The sequence below is a fragment of the Podarcis cretensis genome, assembly GCF_951804945.1.
Source record: "Podarcis cretensis genome assembly, chromosome: 4".
NCBI classification, from domain to species: domain Eukaryota; kingdom Metazoa; phylum Chordata; class Lepidosauria; order Squamata; family Lacertidae; genus Podarcis; species Podarcis cretensis.
Genome location: NC_137173.1, coordinates 46571997 through 46588263, shown reverse-complemented (window position 1 = coordinate 46588263; position 16267 = coordinate 46571997). Strand labels below are relative to the sequence as shown.

Here is a 16267-nt window from a genome sequence, read left to right as displayed (position 1 = left end):
TTGGCTATGAATGTACCAAGAAATATAAAAAAGGCCAATGAAATAACAGGAAACTATTCTAATAAACCTGTGACAATTTCTCCACAGCAACAATGTCTATAGGGCATTTATTAGTAGAAAGAACAGTTCTCCACTTTATTTTACATATGAATAAAAGTTTATTATACAGCTGATGAGAAAAAATGAGCCTGGCTTTCTGTTATTGGAAGCATTGATATGATGCAAACAGATCTTGAGGATCAGCACTAACTGTAAACCATTTAAACAATTGTTTTAAACAATTATATGATGGGTACGTTTGTGTGTGTGTGTGTGTGTGTGTGTGTACACACACACACACACACACAGCATATAATTGTGCTTAATGTGGAAACTATTGTTTACTGATCCATAATATAGATGTAGAGAGCAAGAGCGAGACACCCACTCCTACAAACTGTTGGTGGTTTCTGTCCTTGTTCCCTCTGCCCCACCTTGTTACAATGGTTTACTGTTGTACTACCCTTGCAAACACCCAGTAGCCTTTGAGAGAAAAACTTGCAATACTTTTTAAAAGTGTCTGTGCCATAGGAGTAGTTCCAGCCGTGGAAGACATAGTTTGCATTTAAAATATTGTAATTCCTGCTGAAAGAGGCTGGAACTGTAAGCTTGCTATATAGATAGGTAAATTTAAAGGTACCCCTGACCGTTAGGTCCAGTCACGGATGACTCTGGGGTTGCGCGCTCATCTCGCTCTATAGGCCGAAGGAGCCGGCGTTTGTCCATAGACAGCTTCCAGGATATGTGGCCAGCGAACCAGAGCAGTGCACGGAAACGCCGTTTACCTTCTCGCCGGAGTGGTACCTATTTATCTACTTGCACTTGACGTGCTTTTGAACTGCTAGGTGGGCAGGAGCTAGGACCGAACAACGGGAGCTCACCCCGTTGCAGGGATTCGAACCGCTGACCTTCCAATCGGCAAGCCCTAGGCTCTCTGGTTTAGGCCACAGTGCCACCCGCGTCCCTTGCTATATACATACACACACTTTATAACTATAAGTTATAAACTTATACCTAGTTCAACTACAGTTTGGAGAATAATTATTTTGAATAGTTTGGTTGCCATAATGCTGCTAAAAACTGGTCCAGTTTGGAGTCCTAACTTTCCAGGAGGAGATAACACCCCATTCTGCTCAGTGATACCTGTGATTTTGTTGATTAAAATGAATAAGAATTAAGTGACTGGAAAGATGAAGATTGTGTGAAGAGTTCTTTACTTCCAGAGACATAGCTTTGTTAAGTATGTGGCATTCTACTCCGCAAGAGCTTATGCCAGAATAAATGTGTTAGGCTTTAAGATGCCATAAGACATTTTCATAGGTTAATAATTATGTAGAAGGACCTTCGATGTAGCTTTACTCAGCCTTACACAGCAATTGCCCTGTCCAAAATGCCTATTTATACAATTACGAAAAACACAAGCGCTCTTTCTTTTTGGAGTTAGGGAGAAAATAAGAAAGTCAAACATTCTATAAGCAAATCAAAAGTAGTTCCAGCTCTAGAGATTTGGGTTAAAGATAGGTCCTGAGTCTTAGCTGGTTAACGTGTTACTGTGGTATAATATAGTCCTACAGATTTTGCTGGAACTTGAACTATCTTAAGATTTCACTGAACAGCTATCTTTATTTTTAGATGTTATTGTTTAATAGAGCTATCAAATTGTATCCAGTGATGTCCTCTAGCTTGATCCCATGGAAGGTTCCATCAGCAGAGTTCAGATGGAGACAAATTTTGCTGATTCCCCACACCCTCTGTTTCAAAGGATCCTACAAACCTTTGGAACAGGCTAGGAGAAACACTGAGTGCTGAAGGGGGAATTGGTAAAAGGCACCTATCTCCCTGTACTGCTGATGGAGGCCCTACTGAATCAAAGTGCTTTCCATCAGTGGAGAGATGCCACTGGATGCAATTCATCATTTTGTTCATAAATCCCAAGGGATGCACCCATCTCTCAAATGCTTAGCTCTTACAAAATTCTGAATATATTTTAAATACATTAGTGTCTGATTGCACAAGAGTCTACTTAATAGGCTGGAGACAGAAAAACAAGAAGTGCCCAAGCTTGCAAATAGCTTCCTCGGCAGGCAAGACCTTGCTCATTCATTTTAATAGAGGAAGACCAAGCACACATTGTTCTGTACATGCATATTACCTACTTTTCCAGTGAACAGGAACCATAGAATCACATAGGAAGTCAGTAAGGACACCCAGGTGTCCCCATAATTATGGCTCCTTTTTAAGGAACTAATGTTGACCAAGAAGAAAGACTACTGATAATAAAATGTGGTTGAAGATCACCCATGTAACAGTAATAAGGACAGGCATTTAAAAATTAGGCAGTCTCCTACTCTTCAATTTAATGTATAACCAGGGGTATATTGTGACACACGGTGATTAAACAGAACGCTGATAGTATTTAAAGAGAAAGTGGCCTAGTAGCAATTTTTTGGTTAAAAATACAATTTGATGTATGCCAGTAATGACCACCACAAAGTGATATGCTCTTTAGAGAAAGCTTTATCACAACCTGCAGAGAAGGTAGAGAAACTTTCATTACAACCAACCATTCCTTGCTGAGAGGAATCCTTCAAATCAAAAAAGGAAACTTTTCAGAGGTCAACACTATTTCACCTCTGCAGTATTTATTTAACAGCTCAAATCACAGAGAAAATCCAGAATCAATCTGCCTTGTCTGCTGCAAACTGGCACACTTACTTATTAAAAAAGAAAATGGAGGCCTCCATGGTGAGAAATAAAAAATAAATCACACAGTGACATCAAACCAATATATGGAACCCAGAGGTAACTAGAAAAGGTCAGCTGTGCTCAACTATTTCATTTATACATGTCTGCATATTGCTGCTGCATTGTTACCCGCTTAAAGAAAAACAATTAACCAATGCTATTTTATAGCATGTCCTACAGGGAAAAATCTTCCTTACGTGAATTTTCAACACTTTAAATGAGAGGCTATAGGAACCATGGGAGAAATAATTTTGGGGGAGGAAAAATCAACCCAGCCGGCAGTTGAAAATGCAAATAGATATGTGAAATAATTCCAAGCGTAAGAGTCAAAGAAAATTAAAATAGTTTCATATAAGATATATTTTCAGTCTAAAACTGAAATGTTGTATATCGTTATACATTATTTCCACTTCTAAAACAGTTTGAATTTCTTAGCTGGGTGTACTTTACATGTAAAGATATTGCAGATTTGTAACTTTCCATTATTTTATTGTCTTGTTTTATATTTTTACATTGTTGTAAACTGCTGTGATATATTTTTTTAAGATACAGTAGTACATATAGATCTATATATAAATATATAGATCACAAATCCCTTGAATCAGTAAAAATGTGTCAATCCAAAACCCAAGAAGGCTATTTCTGCCTGTACAGTAACCAACTGTATTATTTTTGGTGTCTGTTTGAAACATTTTTGTTAAGGCAAGCATATCCAAACACATAGATGTTGACATGTTTTATTCTCTTTTTAGTTTCCTTCTCTTTTCAATTGTTTCTAAAATGTTTTAATAACTCATTTTTAACTATTTTAGTCATTATTTCTTGTAAATCACATAGAGGTTCTGTTGCAGTCAAGCAGTATATAAATTTTGCTAAAAAATAAGTAATAAAGTTATTGCTCAGCCCAAAAGTTGTGGGCCCAGGCACATTGAGCCCATGGCCAGCAGAGAGGCCAAGACACAGATATAATAATCATAGGACACCCTCTTGGGATTTGAACAGGCCACAACCTTTTGATAACAGATGTCAGAAGATTTTGGCATGGGCATTGGGAGTGAATCCTGACTCAACCAACCCGGCTACTGGTTGATTGTTGGGCAGGGTGGATTCTGGGTTATGGATCACCCTATGGTATACAGCAGGCTTCCTCAACCTCGGCCCTCCAGATGTTTGTGGCCTACAACTCCCATGATCCCTAGCTAGCATGACCAGTGGTCAGGGATGATGGGAATTGTAGTCTCAAAACATCTGGAGGGCCGAGGTTGAGGAAGCCTGTTATAAAGCAAATCAGGGCAACCATCCAAGACCACAATTTTAGGTGGAGTGCTATGACCCCTCAGCCCTTGTCTGGGCATCTGGGCAAAAGCACCACTTCTTGGACCCTGATTCCTTGGAGTAGAGGGCATAAGGTTCCTGAGCTGCCCACCATCAGCCACCTGAGCCATCTCACCACCAAATGGTATATTAATTTTGCTAAAAACAATAAGTAAGTAAGTAAATAAAAATGCTGTAAGTTTCCGTCCTTAGAAACTTTTGAAGACTGCAGTTCTCATAAAAATCATTACACATTACACTTTACCTCAGTGTTTGACCTTGTGAGAGCTTGCACTTAGTGATAGAATAAAATCCAAACAAACGTAGTTCAAAGACTTAAGCTAATGTTGGCTTTCCCAAATATTCCATGAGATCCGCCATTCTCAATTAACAAATTTGGGCCTGGTGGTAAGTTTCCACCAGTTTGCTTAAGAGAATGGACGTATATAAGCAGGTTATCTTTAACTTCTAAATAAAAATGTGAAGGGGTTTTTACCAAATGAGAATCCAACATGTAAGTTTTGTTGAGCTGAACCATATGAATTTCTTCAATATTTTCTTGTACCCTCAGAAAGTGCCGTTCCTTTGTGTGTGTGTGTGTGTGTGTGTGTGTGTGTGTGTGTGTAGTATTTTGCAACAATTCAATGAAAATTTTGGAGGTATATTATGGAATACTAAACAGAATCAAGAAACTGTTGTGCAGCAGTAAAAGCTTTTTAAAATCCAGGTGTTTGTTCCATCACTGCTCAGCAACAAGGTGAAACAATGAAGTGTGTGTAATGTGCCTTTATATACATTCATTGACTTTACCATGTAGCCAAATCTGAATGGTTATATCGGCTTGTGGTAACAGCATACTTGCTTGAACTCATTGGGAACACAGCAATAATTTTTAAAAATCACTGAAGCAGCAGCCTTTTGAGGAACAATAGCTGTGAATAAGCACAAAAATGCTGACCTTTTGTGGCCTTTGAAATAATAAAAAGCCATGAAAATAAATTAGCTCAGCAACTGACACAACATCCAGCCACACAGAATTAGTGATGGACAAGCACAAAAGTCATGAAACAAAAACCAATCATGCGCTGTGAACATTACTGGCTAACACTTAGGAATAATTACTGGCCATCCCTTTGCTATCTTCCCCGCACCAAGGGGGGAAAGCTTTGAGGACAAGTGAAGGTAGTAGCAAGTAGAAGAGGTCCTGTGTGCTTCTCTGTCCCTTGGAAAATCATGTGTGTAGAATATTTTCCTGCCAGGGTAATAATGATGCTGGGGCTTGTAGTCAATTCCCATCATTCCCAGTGTCAAAAGAGCTTCTAGTTTCTTTTCTAGTTACAAAATCTCAATGTAACTTCCTATAAAGGTAAATGACGCAAGTAAAATTGTTCAATGAAGCATCAAATATATTGAGTATGCCTAGGAGTATAAACTAAATTCAGAAAAGTTAATACCACTTGTGGGTCCCCAGTCTTCCACAAACCACTATTAAATAAAACTTGTACAATAGCAAGAAGAAATATTTATTATTGTCATTATTTATTGGTCACTTTTTGCCATGGCAACTCAAAGTGACTTACAATATTTTAAGCAAAACCCATGTCCCAACTGCAAGATGTGAGGTTATAGGGAACCAGGCAGAGGGCCTTCTCGGTAGTGGCGCCTGGCCTGTGGAACGCCCTCCCACCAGATGTCAATAATAAACAGCCACCTGAGTTTTAGCAGACATCTGAAGGCAACCCTGTTTAGGGAATTTTTTAATGTTTGATGTTTTATTCTGTTTTTAATCTGTTGGGAACCGCTCAGAATGGCTGGGGAAACCCAGCAGGATGGGGTGGGGTAAAAATAATAAATTATTATATCATCATCATCAAGCTATGCACCTGCTCCTTCAGTGAGAGTATAACTCTCTCAAGAGCAGGTCTAAGGAACCACCCACTAAGAGTGCCTCAGCCCTATCAGGATTGAGCTTATTGGCTGTCATCCAGTCCATTACTGAAGTAAGACTGCTGTCCAACATATCCATTGCCCTCATCTGCAGATGTAAAGGAACATATTGCTGAGAACAAAATTCCACATGAGCCCACTTTGTGGTTTCTTGCAGATGTCAAACAGCATGGGGATAAAATGGAAACCTGCAGAAGCCCACATTGAAGGCTCCCTGGGCTGAACACCACTCCCCAAGCATCACCCTCTGAAAGAGGCCATCCATGTAGGACTGGAAGTATATTGATAAACGTAGTAATTTTAGCCAATTTTAATGACAGTGTTGGCCCCACAATGTAATAAAATGAAGCTACTTGCTTTAGTTGGCACCATGGGGGTGGAGATAGGACCCCCCCCCAAAGTATTGGCCCTAGTGGTGGTTTGCAAGTGGAAAATGTCATTTGGGCTCCAATTCAAGTATCAGAAACGCTTGAGCTGGACCTGTAAAGATGAGTGAATGTAAAAAAAAAAAAAATTTGCTAAACTTTGGTTAAATACACAAGTTAATAAGATGAAGTAATCAGTATCCTCCATCAAAAGTATTATTATCATCAAAAGGCTGGTCTGTAGCAAACACTTTTGCTTTCCTGTAGATTACTGCATTCATTGTTGAATAGAAGTTTTTTTTAAAGCACTGCTCTTATTCTGAAAAGAAATAAATCTCAGCATGTCATCAAATACAAGAAACTCTTGGGTAACTAGTAAAGGTCAAATGTTTCAAACATGTCTGCTTTACTGTTTCCCGCTTAAGGGGGGGGGGAATTAGTTATATGATGCCATACCCTGTTGAACACAGGTATTACTTTAATGCACTTGCTGTCTGCTTTACAGTGTGATAGATACTCTATTCAAAAATAATTGAAATAGTAATAAAAACCGGCTATTTGATTATCAGAGAATAACTTCCTGTTGCTACATGGTTTACATATTCTGGACCACCTTATCACACACAGGTTCAAGGAAATTCATGTCTAATTATAAAATGTGCTAAAATAAGCACATGCACAAGAACACAAACTACATACTGATTAAGTTTATCAGAACAGCTGCAATTTTGTAAATTACAGTGCTATGCAGACTAGTATAGTATAAGAACTTTTAATAGAAAATTACCAACAAATGCAGCTCAGTTATTTAATTCTTCTTTTAGAAAAAACCCAAAACCAACATAACTATTTAAAGCTCTGGACAAGATTTCTTTTCTGGTATTCTAGCCAGCACAGATGTTTTCATATCACGGTTTGATGCTTACTCAATTTTTCACATAGGGGCTCCCACTTAAAACTAATAAACCTGTTAAGACATCTATAAATTCTCACAAAAAGCCATTACAAGGGTTCCATAAATATAAACTTAGTGGCATAGTTCTGGGATTTATACCATGCATTTCTCACTTTCCAAAAAGCAAAACAAAAAAAAACCCCTCCAAATAAACAAGCATGCACAAAACTGCTTTAATAACCTCTTGAAATCAGATAATATTCTGACAATTCAGTTTCAGTGACAAAAGGAGCCTGGGCAGAAGCCAAGAGGCCCAGGTGCATTGTGTCATGCCAGTATTTAATGTAGTCTAATATCAGATAGATGCTAGTAGAGAAAATACTCAGAATAAAGTACAGATAATAGCATGGACAACCACTCATTGCAAAATTACTTTTGCTCATCATGCTGTGCGCTTTGTATTAAATTTTTCTGTCAAGTGGCAGGAATCACAGGGAGAAGTGGCTTGAAAACCCCTTCTTGTAACCCTCGATAAGTATCTATAATATTAGGCTTTCATATGATAATGGCAAATGATGCCCCTCTTTGAAAAATTTCTGACTGGTAATGAAAGTCCTAATCAGATTGTTGTTGTTGAGAACCAGGAGGTGGGGGAATGATGCCACTGCTGCTGGCAACCCCTCCTCTTTAGTGAATTTAGAAAACTTGACAAGATGGGTAAATCTTACATGAATTTCCAACAAAGCCCTTTGGTTGTTTTATAAAACTGAAAGGTGGTGGTTTAATAAAAGCTGGCCCTCCTGAGGCATTTTCATTAAAGGCTCTCTCTAGACAACATCACAATGTTTGCATTATCCTTCTATACTCCCCAGAGAATACAAGCATTACCTTTTCAGCAGGAGTCGATATTGTGTGTGAAGGCATGAGAGGAGATGATTAGATTCTGCCTTTTGGTGCACAAAGTAACCTCTTGGAACAATACTATGGTTAGGATTAAAATTCAGCGATTTTGCTGCCTGCTATTTTAATGCTAAATTGTTTCTGTGAAGGGAAAAATTACACTACGGAGGATTTATTTTAATGAAGATTTTAATCTCATGCATGTATTATTTTCCACTATTGTACCCATTTGCAGTCTTCTCTCAAAAAAATAGTGACAGTTAATGGCTGATTAGGGTATTAGAGAAAACAAATGCACTTTTAATGTATGTGTGTACAGGAGAATTCAGGACAGACTGAAAACAGAAATGATGCTTACGATAGACTATGTTGAATATGTAAAGCATCAGGAAATGCCAGCCACTTTTCACTTAATGTAACTTACTGTAAGCTTTGCAAAAATACAGTATTTGCAGTAGAAGTGTGCACATCTGAACATAGTGTTTACCATCTGTGTAGACTTCTCTTCGTAGATGTCCTTGCTGGTGCTTTTGCTTTTTGACAGGTCGTACCTTCTGAATTACAGCAGCACTCATGTTGCTGTCAGTAGAGACAGGGCTGGTGGGTCTGGGGCAGTGCGAGGCATGGTAATGTCTACGACCTGGAAACAGAGAGGCACACAATGTTATAATTTGTTACTTTATCTCTGAAACTAGAATAGTATTTCGATTCTGTAAATAAAAATATAGTTATATAATTAGCATTATTGAGATTCAATGTCACATTAATATAAACATGCAAGGCTTTTTTTTTTATCCAGAACTTTTACAAAGCAAAACACATTTAAATTGATAGGAACAACCCCAAGATAATCATTGTACTATTTAACATTTATATATCATTTTCAAATGTTCAAATGATTTCACATGCATTATCGATTGCAGTCCTTTCAACAACCCTGCAAGGTAAATCAGATTATAATAACTCATAATATAACATTCTCAAGCCACCTAATATTGGACAATTGTCACATTCCCTGAAACCTGCATCAAAGAAAACCCTCCCTGTGCCTGCCCAGTTCTTCCACTTGATCTTCCACCTGATCTTCACCAACCCTAAGTTTCAGCACTTGTCACTAGGGAACCACTGAAATTGTTGCCACCCCAATGAAGCTTTTGTTGATATATTTGTTATCAAGTCCCAAGGCTTAGGATTTCTTTGCTGCTCCTACTTAAAGTGTTACCAACAATTACCATAGTTTATGAATTGCTAAGACAGTTTGGAATGTATTTACTTTTTGGCACAAAATTAAAATGCAGTGGTTTTTACCATTGAAAAAAGCTAGAGAGAAAAAGTAATAAATACTGTAGCATGTTCTTTCTTGTGGGTGGTTAGATTCATCACATTTTTATTTCACCTCTCCTCTACCGTATTTCTCGCCCTATAGGATGCACTTTTTCCCCTCCAAAAATGAAGAGGAAATGTGTGTGGGTCCTATCGGGCGAATGCAGGCTTTCGTTGAAGCCTGGAGAGCGAGAGGGGTCGGTGTGCACCAACCCCTCTTGCTCTCCAGGCTTCAGGAAGCTATCCGCAAGCCTTGGGAGCCCGCGGGAGTTCCCGCCGGGCTCCCCAGGCTTGCGGATAGCAGCCTGTTCTGGGGGCTGGGGTCAGGGAAAGCTCGCGCTTCCCCTGCCCCAGCCCCGTGCCTGGGGGGATTTTTTTTTTCTCTTTATTTCCCCCCCCCAAAAAAAAAAACTAGGGACGCCCTATGGGCCGGTGCGCCCTATAGGGCAAAAAATACGGTAAGTTGCTTCCATGATAAAAGCAACTTGACAAGGCACCAGAGAATCAGGGGGGGAAACAGAGTGTGGGGAAACACGTGCAGGAGGCACACAGGGTAACCCATAGCAAATTTACACTTGTGCTTCAACATGAAGGTCTCCCTCTTTGTACACCAGAGGACTCACATAGGCGAGAAATGCTATGACTGTTTATAGTGTGGGAAAAGGTTGTTTAGATGGTTCTAGCTTAAAAGGTTAGAAGCAAGTGAGGAAAATATGGGAGGCGGTTTCCTCACTACACGTATCTTTCTTTCTTTCTTTCTTTTTATTTGCTAAGTATTAGAAAACACAACTGAGGACTATCCCATTGAGGAGACTAGTTAGAAAAATACGGTACTTTAGTTGTACATCATAGAAAGAAATGCCCTGCAAAGTACATGCACTATACTATACTTTTTGATCAGCCTTGCCACAGTCATTAGCCATAACAGCTGCAGTGGGGTTGGCATCCCCTACTGCTGTGTGAAAGTGCTTCAGCTACCAGTTACCTAGGAGTTCAGAGCTGAAGGAAGAAATGTTCTAGCTTTTCACATCATTCAGGTGACCTAGGGCCATTGGGAAGCTCTGCCAACTGCCTCTCAAGGGCATCATGGCAAGAGGAGGTCAACCTGGCTTCATCCTGGAGCAGTTGCTCCAATGGTTTCCTTTTCTTTTTCTACCCATTCCTATTGCATCATAGCCCTTAGATTCCAACTCTGTTGGCAAGGACTGTCTTACTGCTTAATATATGTACAGCACTTAGGAAATGTGATTGCCTGGTGAATTCGTTTTACTGAAATCATGGAGATCACATAACAATTCTCCACATCAACTCAATAAAGCATAGAATTGCTGACAAGAGGCCCCTGAGGGCTTGTGTTCACAAGAATATAGAGGTCCCACTTGTATTAAAGGGAAAGGAGAAGCCGTTCCTTATGGAAGAGTGGAGTGAGTGTGGGTGAGTAGAACTAGTAGTTCTTCCTCATTTAGTACTATGATGCACAGTGAATTTCATACCTTATAAAGGACCATTCTGGGGAGGGGTTGTAGATCGGTAGTGGAGCATCCACTTTGTATGCAAGAGATCTGAGATACAAATATCCGAAACCCTGGAAAGCTACTGCCAGTTACTGTAGACAGTACTTGAGCTACATGGATCAGTGGCCTCATTTTGTGCAAGCAACATTCTGTGTTCTTAAGAAATAGGGTAGAATAGCACCAGTGATGCTGCTCCTGGATGGAGACAGGTTTGTCTCCGCTTGTTCCCTACTTTACTTCCTTTGGGGTTGGGGGCAATCATGTTCTTTGCTGCTCAGTCTTTTATTTAGTCCTCTTCCCATTATAAGCTTGTTTTGTTTTTATTGTTTGCACAGTGTGTATGCGTGTGTGTATTTTGGTACAATATTTTTAGCTGTGTTTGTTGCAGCCTATTTATTGCTTTTATGAACATGTATTTTAAGTTTGCACTGTTTTCATGGGTTGGAATGACGAGGGGTGTTGCTTAAGCTTAGGCTCCTGGCTAACTTCTGTAAGAGAAAATCATCTGTGCGGTGTTACTTTTGAAAAGTATTCATTTGAATTGAAAGTGTAGCACAGTTAAAACAATCACACAAGCATGATGGGTTTTGCTGAGATGGCTATATACTACAAGGGAATTTCTATTACTATTCATATGAAATTCATATGAAACTTTGACATGTGTACAGGATTCACATAGGGACAGTATTTCAGAAAGATTTGCTTAGGATTACAGCTAATCATTTATCAACCTGATTAAATATATGATAGCAGTGAAGAAGCCTCACCTCCCACAGCATCCTGCATTTGACGCCTTGCTACCTTGAGACCAGCATATTCTGCTGCTGCAGCAACAGCCTGTGCAAAATCTGCATCTGTAAAAAAGGATCCATCTGATGAACTAACACTAGACCGTCCACTTGAGATATTGTCATCTTCTGAGGCTGAACCCCATCCATTGATCATGGAACCTGTCACAGAGCTCTCCAAATCTCCTACACTTGAGGCTGGCGTCTGTTCAAGACCACGCAAAAGAAGCCTTCTGTTCTGCATCTTAGCCACTTCCATGTCTGCTTCATCCTCCTCTTCTGGTGCATCAGTATCCATGTCTGATACAAGAGGTCCTGAAATGTAACCATAGGTATGTGGCGGAGAGATAGGTCTTGGAGGCGGAGGAGGGCTCACAGGCTGACGTCTGTGTGAGAAAAATAATTAGAAATGGTTACAGATTAGCAAAACACATATACAGCTATAATTTCCTGTTTTATTGAGTCTTGAACTGATTTTTATTTCTTTTAGAAACTGGAAATGGTTGACTACTAAAGTAGAAAAGTAATATCACCTTCCTTAATTACTAGAATACAGACTTTTTTTTATTGGTTCTTAAACTGTTATATGAAACACTATTCTGAATTCAGTGTTGTCAAATGCAGTTGACTTATCAGATAGAGTGGAACCAAATAGAATTTAGGGGCATTACTTGAGGTGTGCCCTGCTGAACTACTTGCTATAATTTGGGCAGCGGTGCTCACATAGTCAGGCACCCTGCTTCAAATGCTCACCCTATCCTTAATGAAGGGTACATGATATGCCTGGTGAATCAAGCCAAAGATCTACTCTAGCACCCTGTTCTCTTCTGTGGTCAACCACATGCTTCCAGAAAGCCCACAACCAGTGAAATTTCTGTTTGGGTTCCTCCCTAAGAATTGATATTCAGATAAATATTCCCCTCATCTGGATGGTCCATATAGCCATCAAGACTTATAGCCACTGATGAATCCATTGTTTACAAGAAATTGTTGTATTCTTATTCAGCATACACTCAGGTACAGTCAAACCTTGGTTGTCGAATGCAATCCATTCCAGAAGCCCATTCGTGGGTTCCGATTAGCTGTATGAGCTTTCTGCACTCAAGTGGGAGCCGCGTCGGACGTTCGGCTTCCAAAAAATGTTTGAAAACTGGAGCATTTACTTATGGATTTTTGGCGTTTGGGAGCCGAAACGTTCCAAAACAGAGGCGTTTGGGAGTCAAGGTTTGACTGTATCTTTTAAAAAATGAACTAGATATGAAAACTCATAATGTCATCTTAACACAAAATGTTTATAGCATTATGGAGAAAAACTTATAATTTTTTTTTTAATTCATTCTCTCCATATGGTTCATTCTCTCCATATGGTTCATTTTTTAAAAAAATCTACCAAAGGGACGCAGGTGGCGCTGTGGGTTAAAGCCTCAGCGCCTAGGGCTTGCCGATCGGAAGGTCGGCGGTTCGAATCCCTGCGGCGGGGTGCGCTCCCACTGCTCGGTCCCAGCGCCTGCCAACCTAGCAGTTCGAAAGCACCTCCGGGTGCAAGTAGATAAATAGGGACCGCTTACCAGCGGGAAGGTAAACGGCGTTTCCGTGTGCGACTCTGGCTCGCCAGATGCAGCTTTGTCACGCTGGCCACGTGACCCGGAAGTGTCTCCAGACAGCGCTGGCCCCTGGCCTCTTAAGTGAGATGGGCGCACAACCCCAGAGTCTGTCAAGACTGGCCCGTACGGGCAGGGGTACCTTTACCTTTACCTTTTTACCAAAGCAAAAATTTCCAGCCTTCTAATTCTTTATTCACCTTCTAATCATTTTACTAGCGTTACCTGTACTTACTCAGTCTGTGACTTTTTTTTTAAGAATGTGTGGTCAGAAGCTTACACGGTTTTTTAAAACAGCAGAATCCTGTGGCATCATACGTGTCTTAATAAATTTATTTTTATGGCATAAGCTTTCATGGATTAAAGTCCACTGTCAGTATGACAAAAGTTTCAACTAGAAATGGGAACAAAGTGGCAGTTATGGAAAACTTATTGAAAATGTGACTGAGGTGGTATTTCATACTGTAAAGGCTATCAATGATGCTTTATAATGTGTCAGAACTCCATTTGAAGTACCATGAAGAAAATGGTACTTTGCCCACATATGGAGGGAATGTAGCCATACCAGGATTTTTTTGAAAGGTATAAGGGTCTGCCATCTACAAATGAATCTAATTTAATGTTGTTAGATCATATTAACCAGCTCAAAAAGAAATATCAAATACTATTGGTATCATTTATTGATAACTGCTAGGATAATAGCAGGAAAGTCCTGGGAAACCTTTGAAAATTGGCCAATGAGTAAGGAGAGTAAGGGACATTATGAATAAAATTACCTGTTACAAACATGTTTGGGAGGCAAGAATCCAAATTTTCCAGCCAATCTAGTAGCCTTTTATTTTGTATTGGAATAAAAAGAAAACTACGGATTTGTTCATTATGACATTTTACATCCAGATAACAGACTATGTAACTACTCTTTGGAAACACTTTTTACACCATGGTAAATGAAGTGCTACTCTCCATACTGAATTTTCATTAAGATATAACATTAGAAGCAATTTAATGACACATTTGTTTGATTACTGCTGGTTGTGTTGCCTAACCCAACACGTTTGCCTCATAGAACTAGTTTAAGGAAGTTCCTTCAGAATGTATTTTGGTAACATACCTCCGATCTTGTGGATGTTGCAAATGTCCCATTTCCTCCTGGCAATCCTGTAGCATTGGCTGGAGTTCTTCTTGGGGGGAAGGAGTTAACGTAGCAGTAGACTGATGGCTGTAGGACACTGCTGCTGGAGATGAAGCTGCTCCTCGAACTGGTGGTGTGGGACCTCGTTCATCCTCTTCCTCTTCCTCTAGCTCATCCTGCTGTAGATACATTCTTGCTGGTGGGATTGGACATGGGATTTCCTGGTCATAGCTAAGAATTAATTTAAGAATATGTGAATTACAATACTGAATACATTCATACCATGGTTGGACCAAATTATTATTATTTCTTGAGTCAAACTGAAGACTCAGTTCCATAGTAGGATTACAAATATTTTTATTCAGTTAATTAAGTGAATCTGGACCACTGGATTGGAAAAAAATTACTGATGAATCATTCTTTTATCTTACCTTTCATTTACAGATAGACTGTAGTCTTCACTATTACTGTGGGGAGGAGGATGCACAGGGGGAGGTGGAAGAAGGTCTGCCCAGTTCATACCAGCCTGTTTGGATGCCTTGGGGGTTCTAGCACCCTTCTTGTGCCCTTGACTCCCTATGAAGAAATATATTCATATTGTTATATCATAGCCCATGAAATAAATTGTTGATCGGTCCTTTAGGGGACAATTTTCTAAGCGATTTAACAATGTGACAAGGTGTTAATTGAGCGAGTATTCACATGTTTAGGAGTTTCAAAAAGAACATGCAATATTCCAGACATAGCTTGTTACAAATTTTGGATTCTGTAGAACTTAGTAAGCATGTAAATGTCACAAATAAGTCAGCTTTTATACACTGTTGAGGTACATTTCAGTTAAGAAATACACATAGAATTGACTTAATAAATGGCTTAATAATAATAAATTTTAATTATATCCCGCCCTCCCCAGCCAAAGCCGGGCTCAGAGCGGCTAACAACAGTAAAATGATAAAACATTATAAAATCATTACATTATAAAATTAATTCCAATCAGATTAATGGCAATCATTGGGCTAGAGTTCTGTGAGGATTGCCAAAGGAGGGAGTCAGGCTGTGCCCTGGCCAAAGGCCTGGTGGAACAGCTCTGTCTTGCAGGCCCTGCGGAAAGATGTCAAGTCCCGCAGGGCCCTAGTCTCTTGTGACAGAGCGTTCCACCAGATTGGAGCCACAGCCGAAAAAGCCCTGGCTCTAGTTGAGGCCAGTTGAGGTCAAAAATAAGTATTATTAGAATATGGATTTATATTAAAATAATAATTAGAACTGACTTTGTCTTTCATTGCCTATATTTGGGAACAGTCTCCTTCACTTTTTTGCTAAAATATGGTAAAGCCATAAATGAACTGTACAAGCAATATAATTAAAAAATATTTCTACAGTTTTTAATTGCATTACAGATTATCATCTAAGTATTAAACAACAAAAAGATGTATTGGATATATATTCTCCAAAGTCCCCCCCCAGTTTATTTTTTGGAGCCTAATTCTGGGTTCACAATTGACAGAGATATGATCTATTAAAGGTTTCATAGAATCATAGAGTTGGAAGAGACCACAAGGGCGATCGAGTCCAACCCCCTGCCAAGCAGGAAACACCATCAGAGCACTCCTGACATATGGTTGTCAAGCCTCTGCTTAAAGACCTCCAAAGAAGGAGACTCCACCACACTCCTTGGCAGCAAATTCCACTGTCGAACAGCTCTCA

At 39.6% G+C, this 16267-nt stretch overlaps 1 protein-coding gene and 1 long non-coding RNA gene across 6 annotated transcripts in view; one reads left to right on the top strand and one right to left on the bottom strand.

The window, feature by feature from the left end:
* Positions 1-16267, bottom strand: part of ROBO1 (roundabout guidance receptor 1) — a 581397-nt gene that overhangs the window by 7205 nt on the left and 557925 nt on the right. For all 4 annotated transcript variants that reach the window (XM_079974735.1, XM_079974736.1, XM_079974737.1 and 1 more), the window contains 4 exons: positions 14995-15139; positions 14543-14794; positions 11810-12216; positions 8693-8845 (listed from right to left, as the gene is read on the bottom strand). In XM_079974735.1, coding sequence (XP_079830861.1) covers positions 8693-8845; positions 11810-12216; positions 14543-14794; positions 14995-15139 — 957 coding nt within the window. The remainder of the gene's footprint in view (positions 1-8692; positions 8846-11809; positions 12217-14542; positions 14795-14994; positions 15140-16267) is intronic.
* Positions 1-16267, top strand: part of LOC307215535 — a 144103-nt gene that overhangs the window by 43234 nt on the left and 84602 nt on the right. The gene's annotated exons all lie outside the window — the stretch shown is intronic.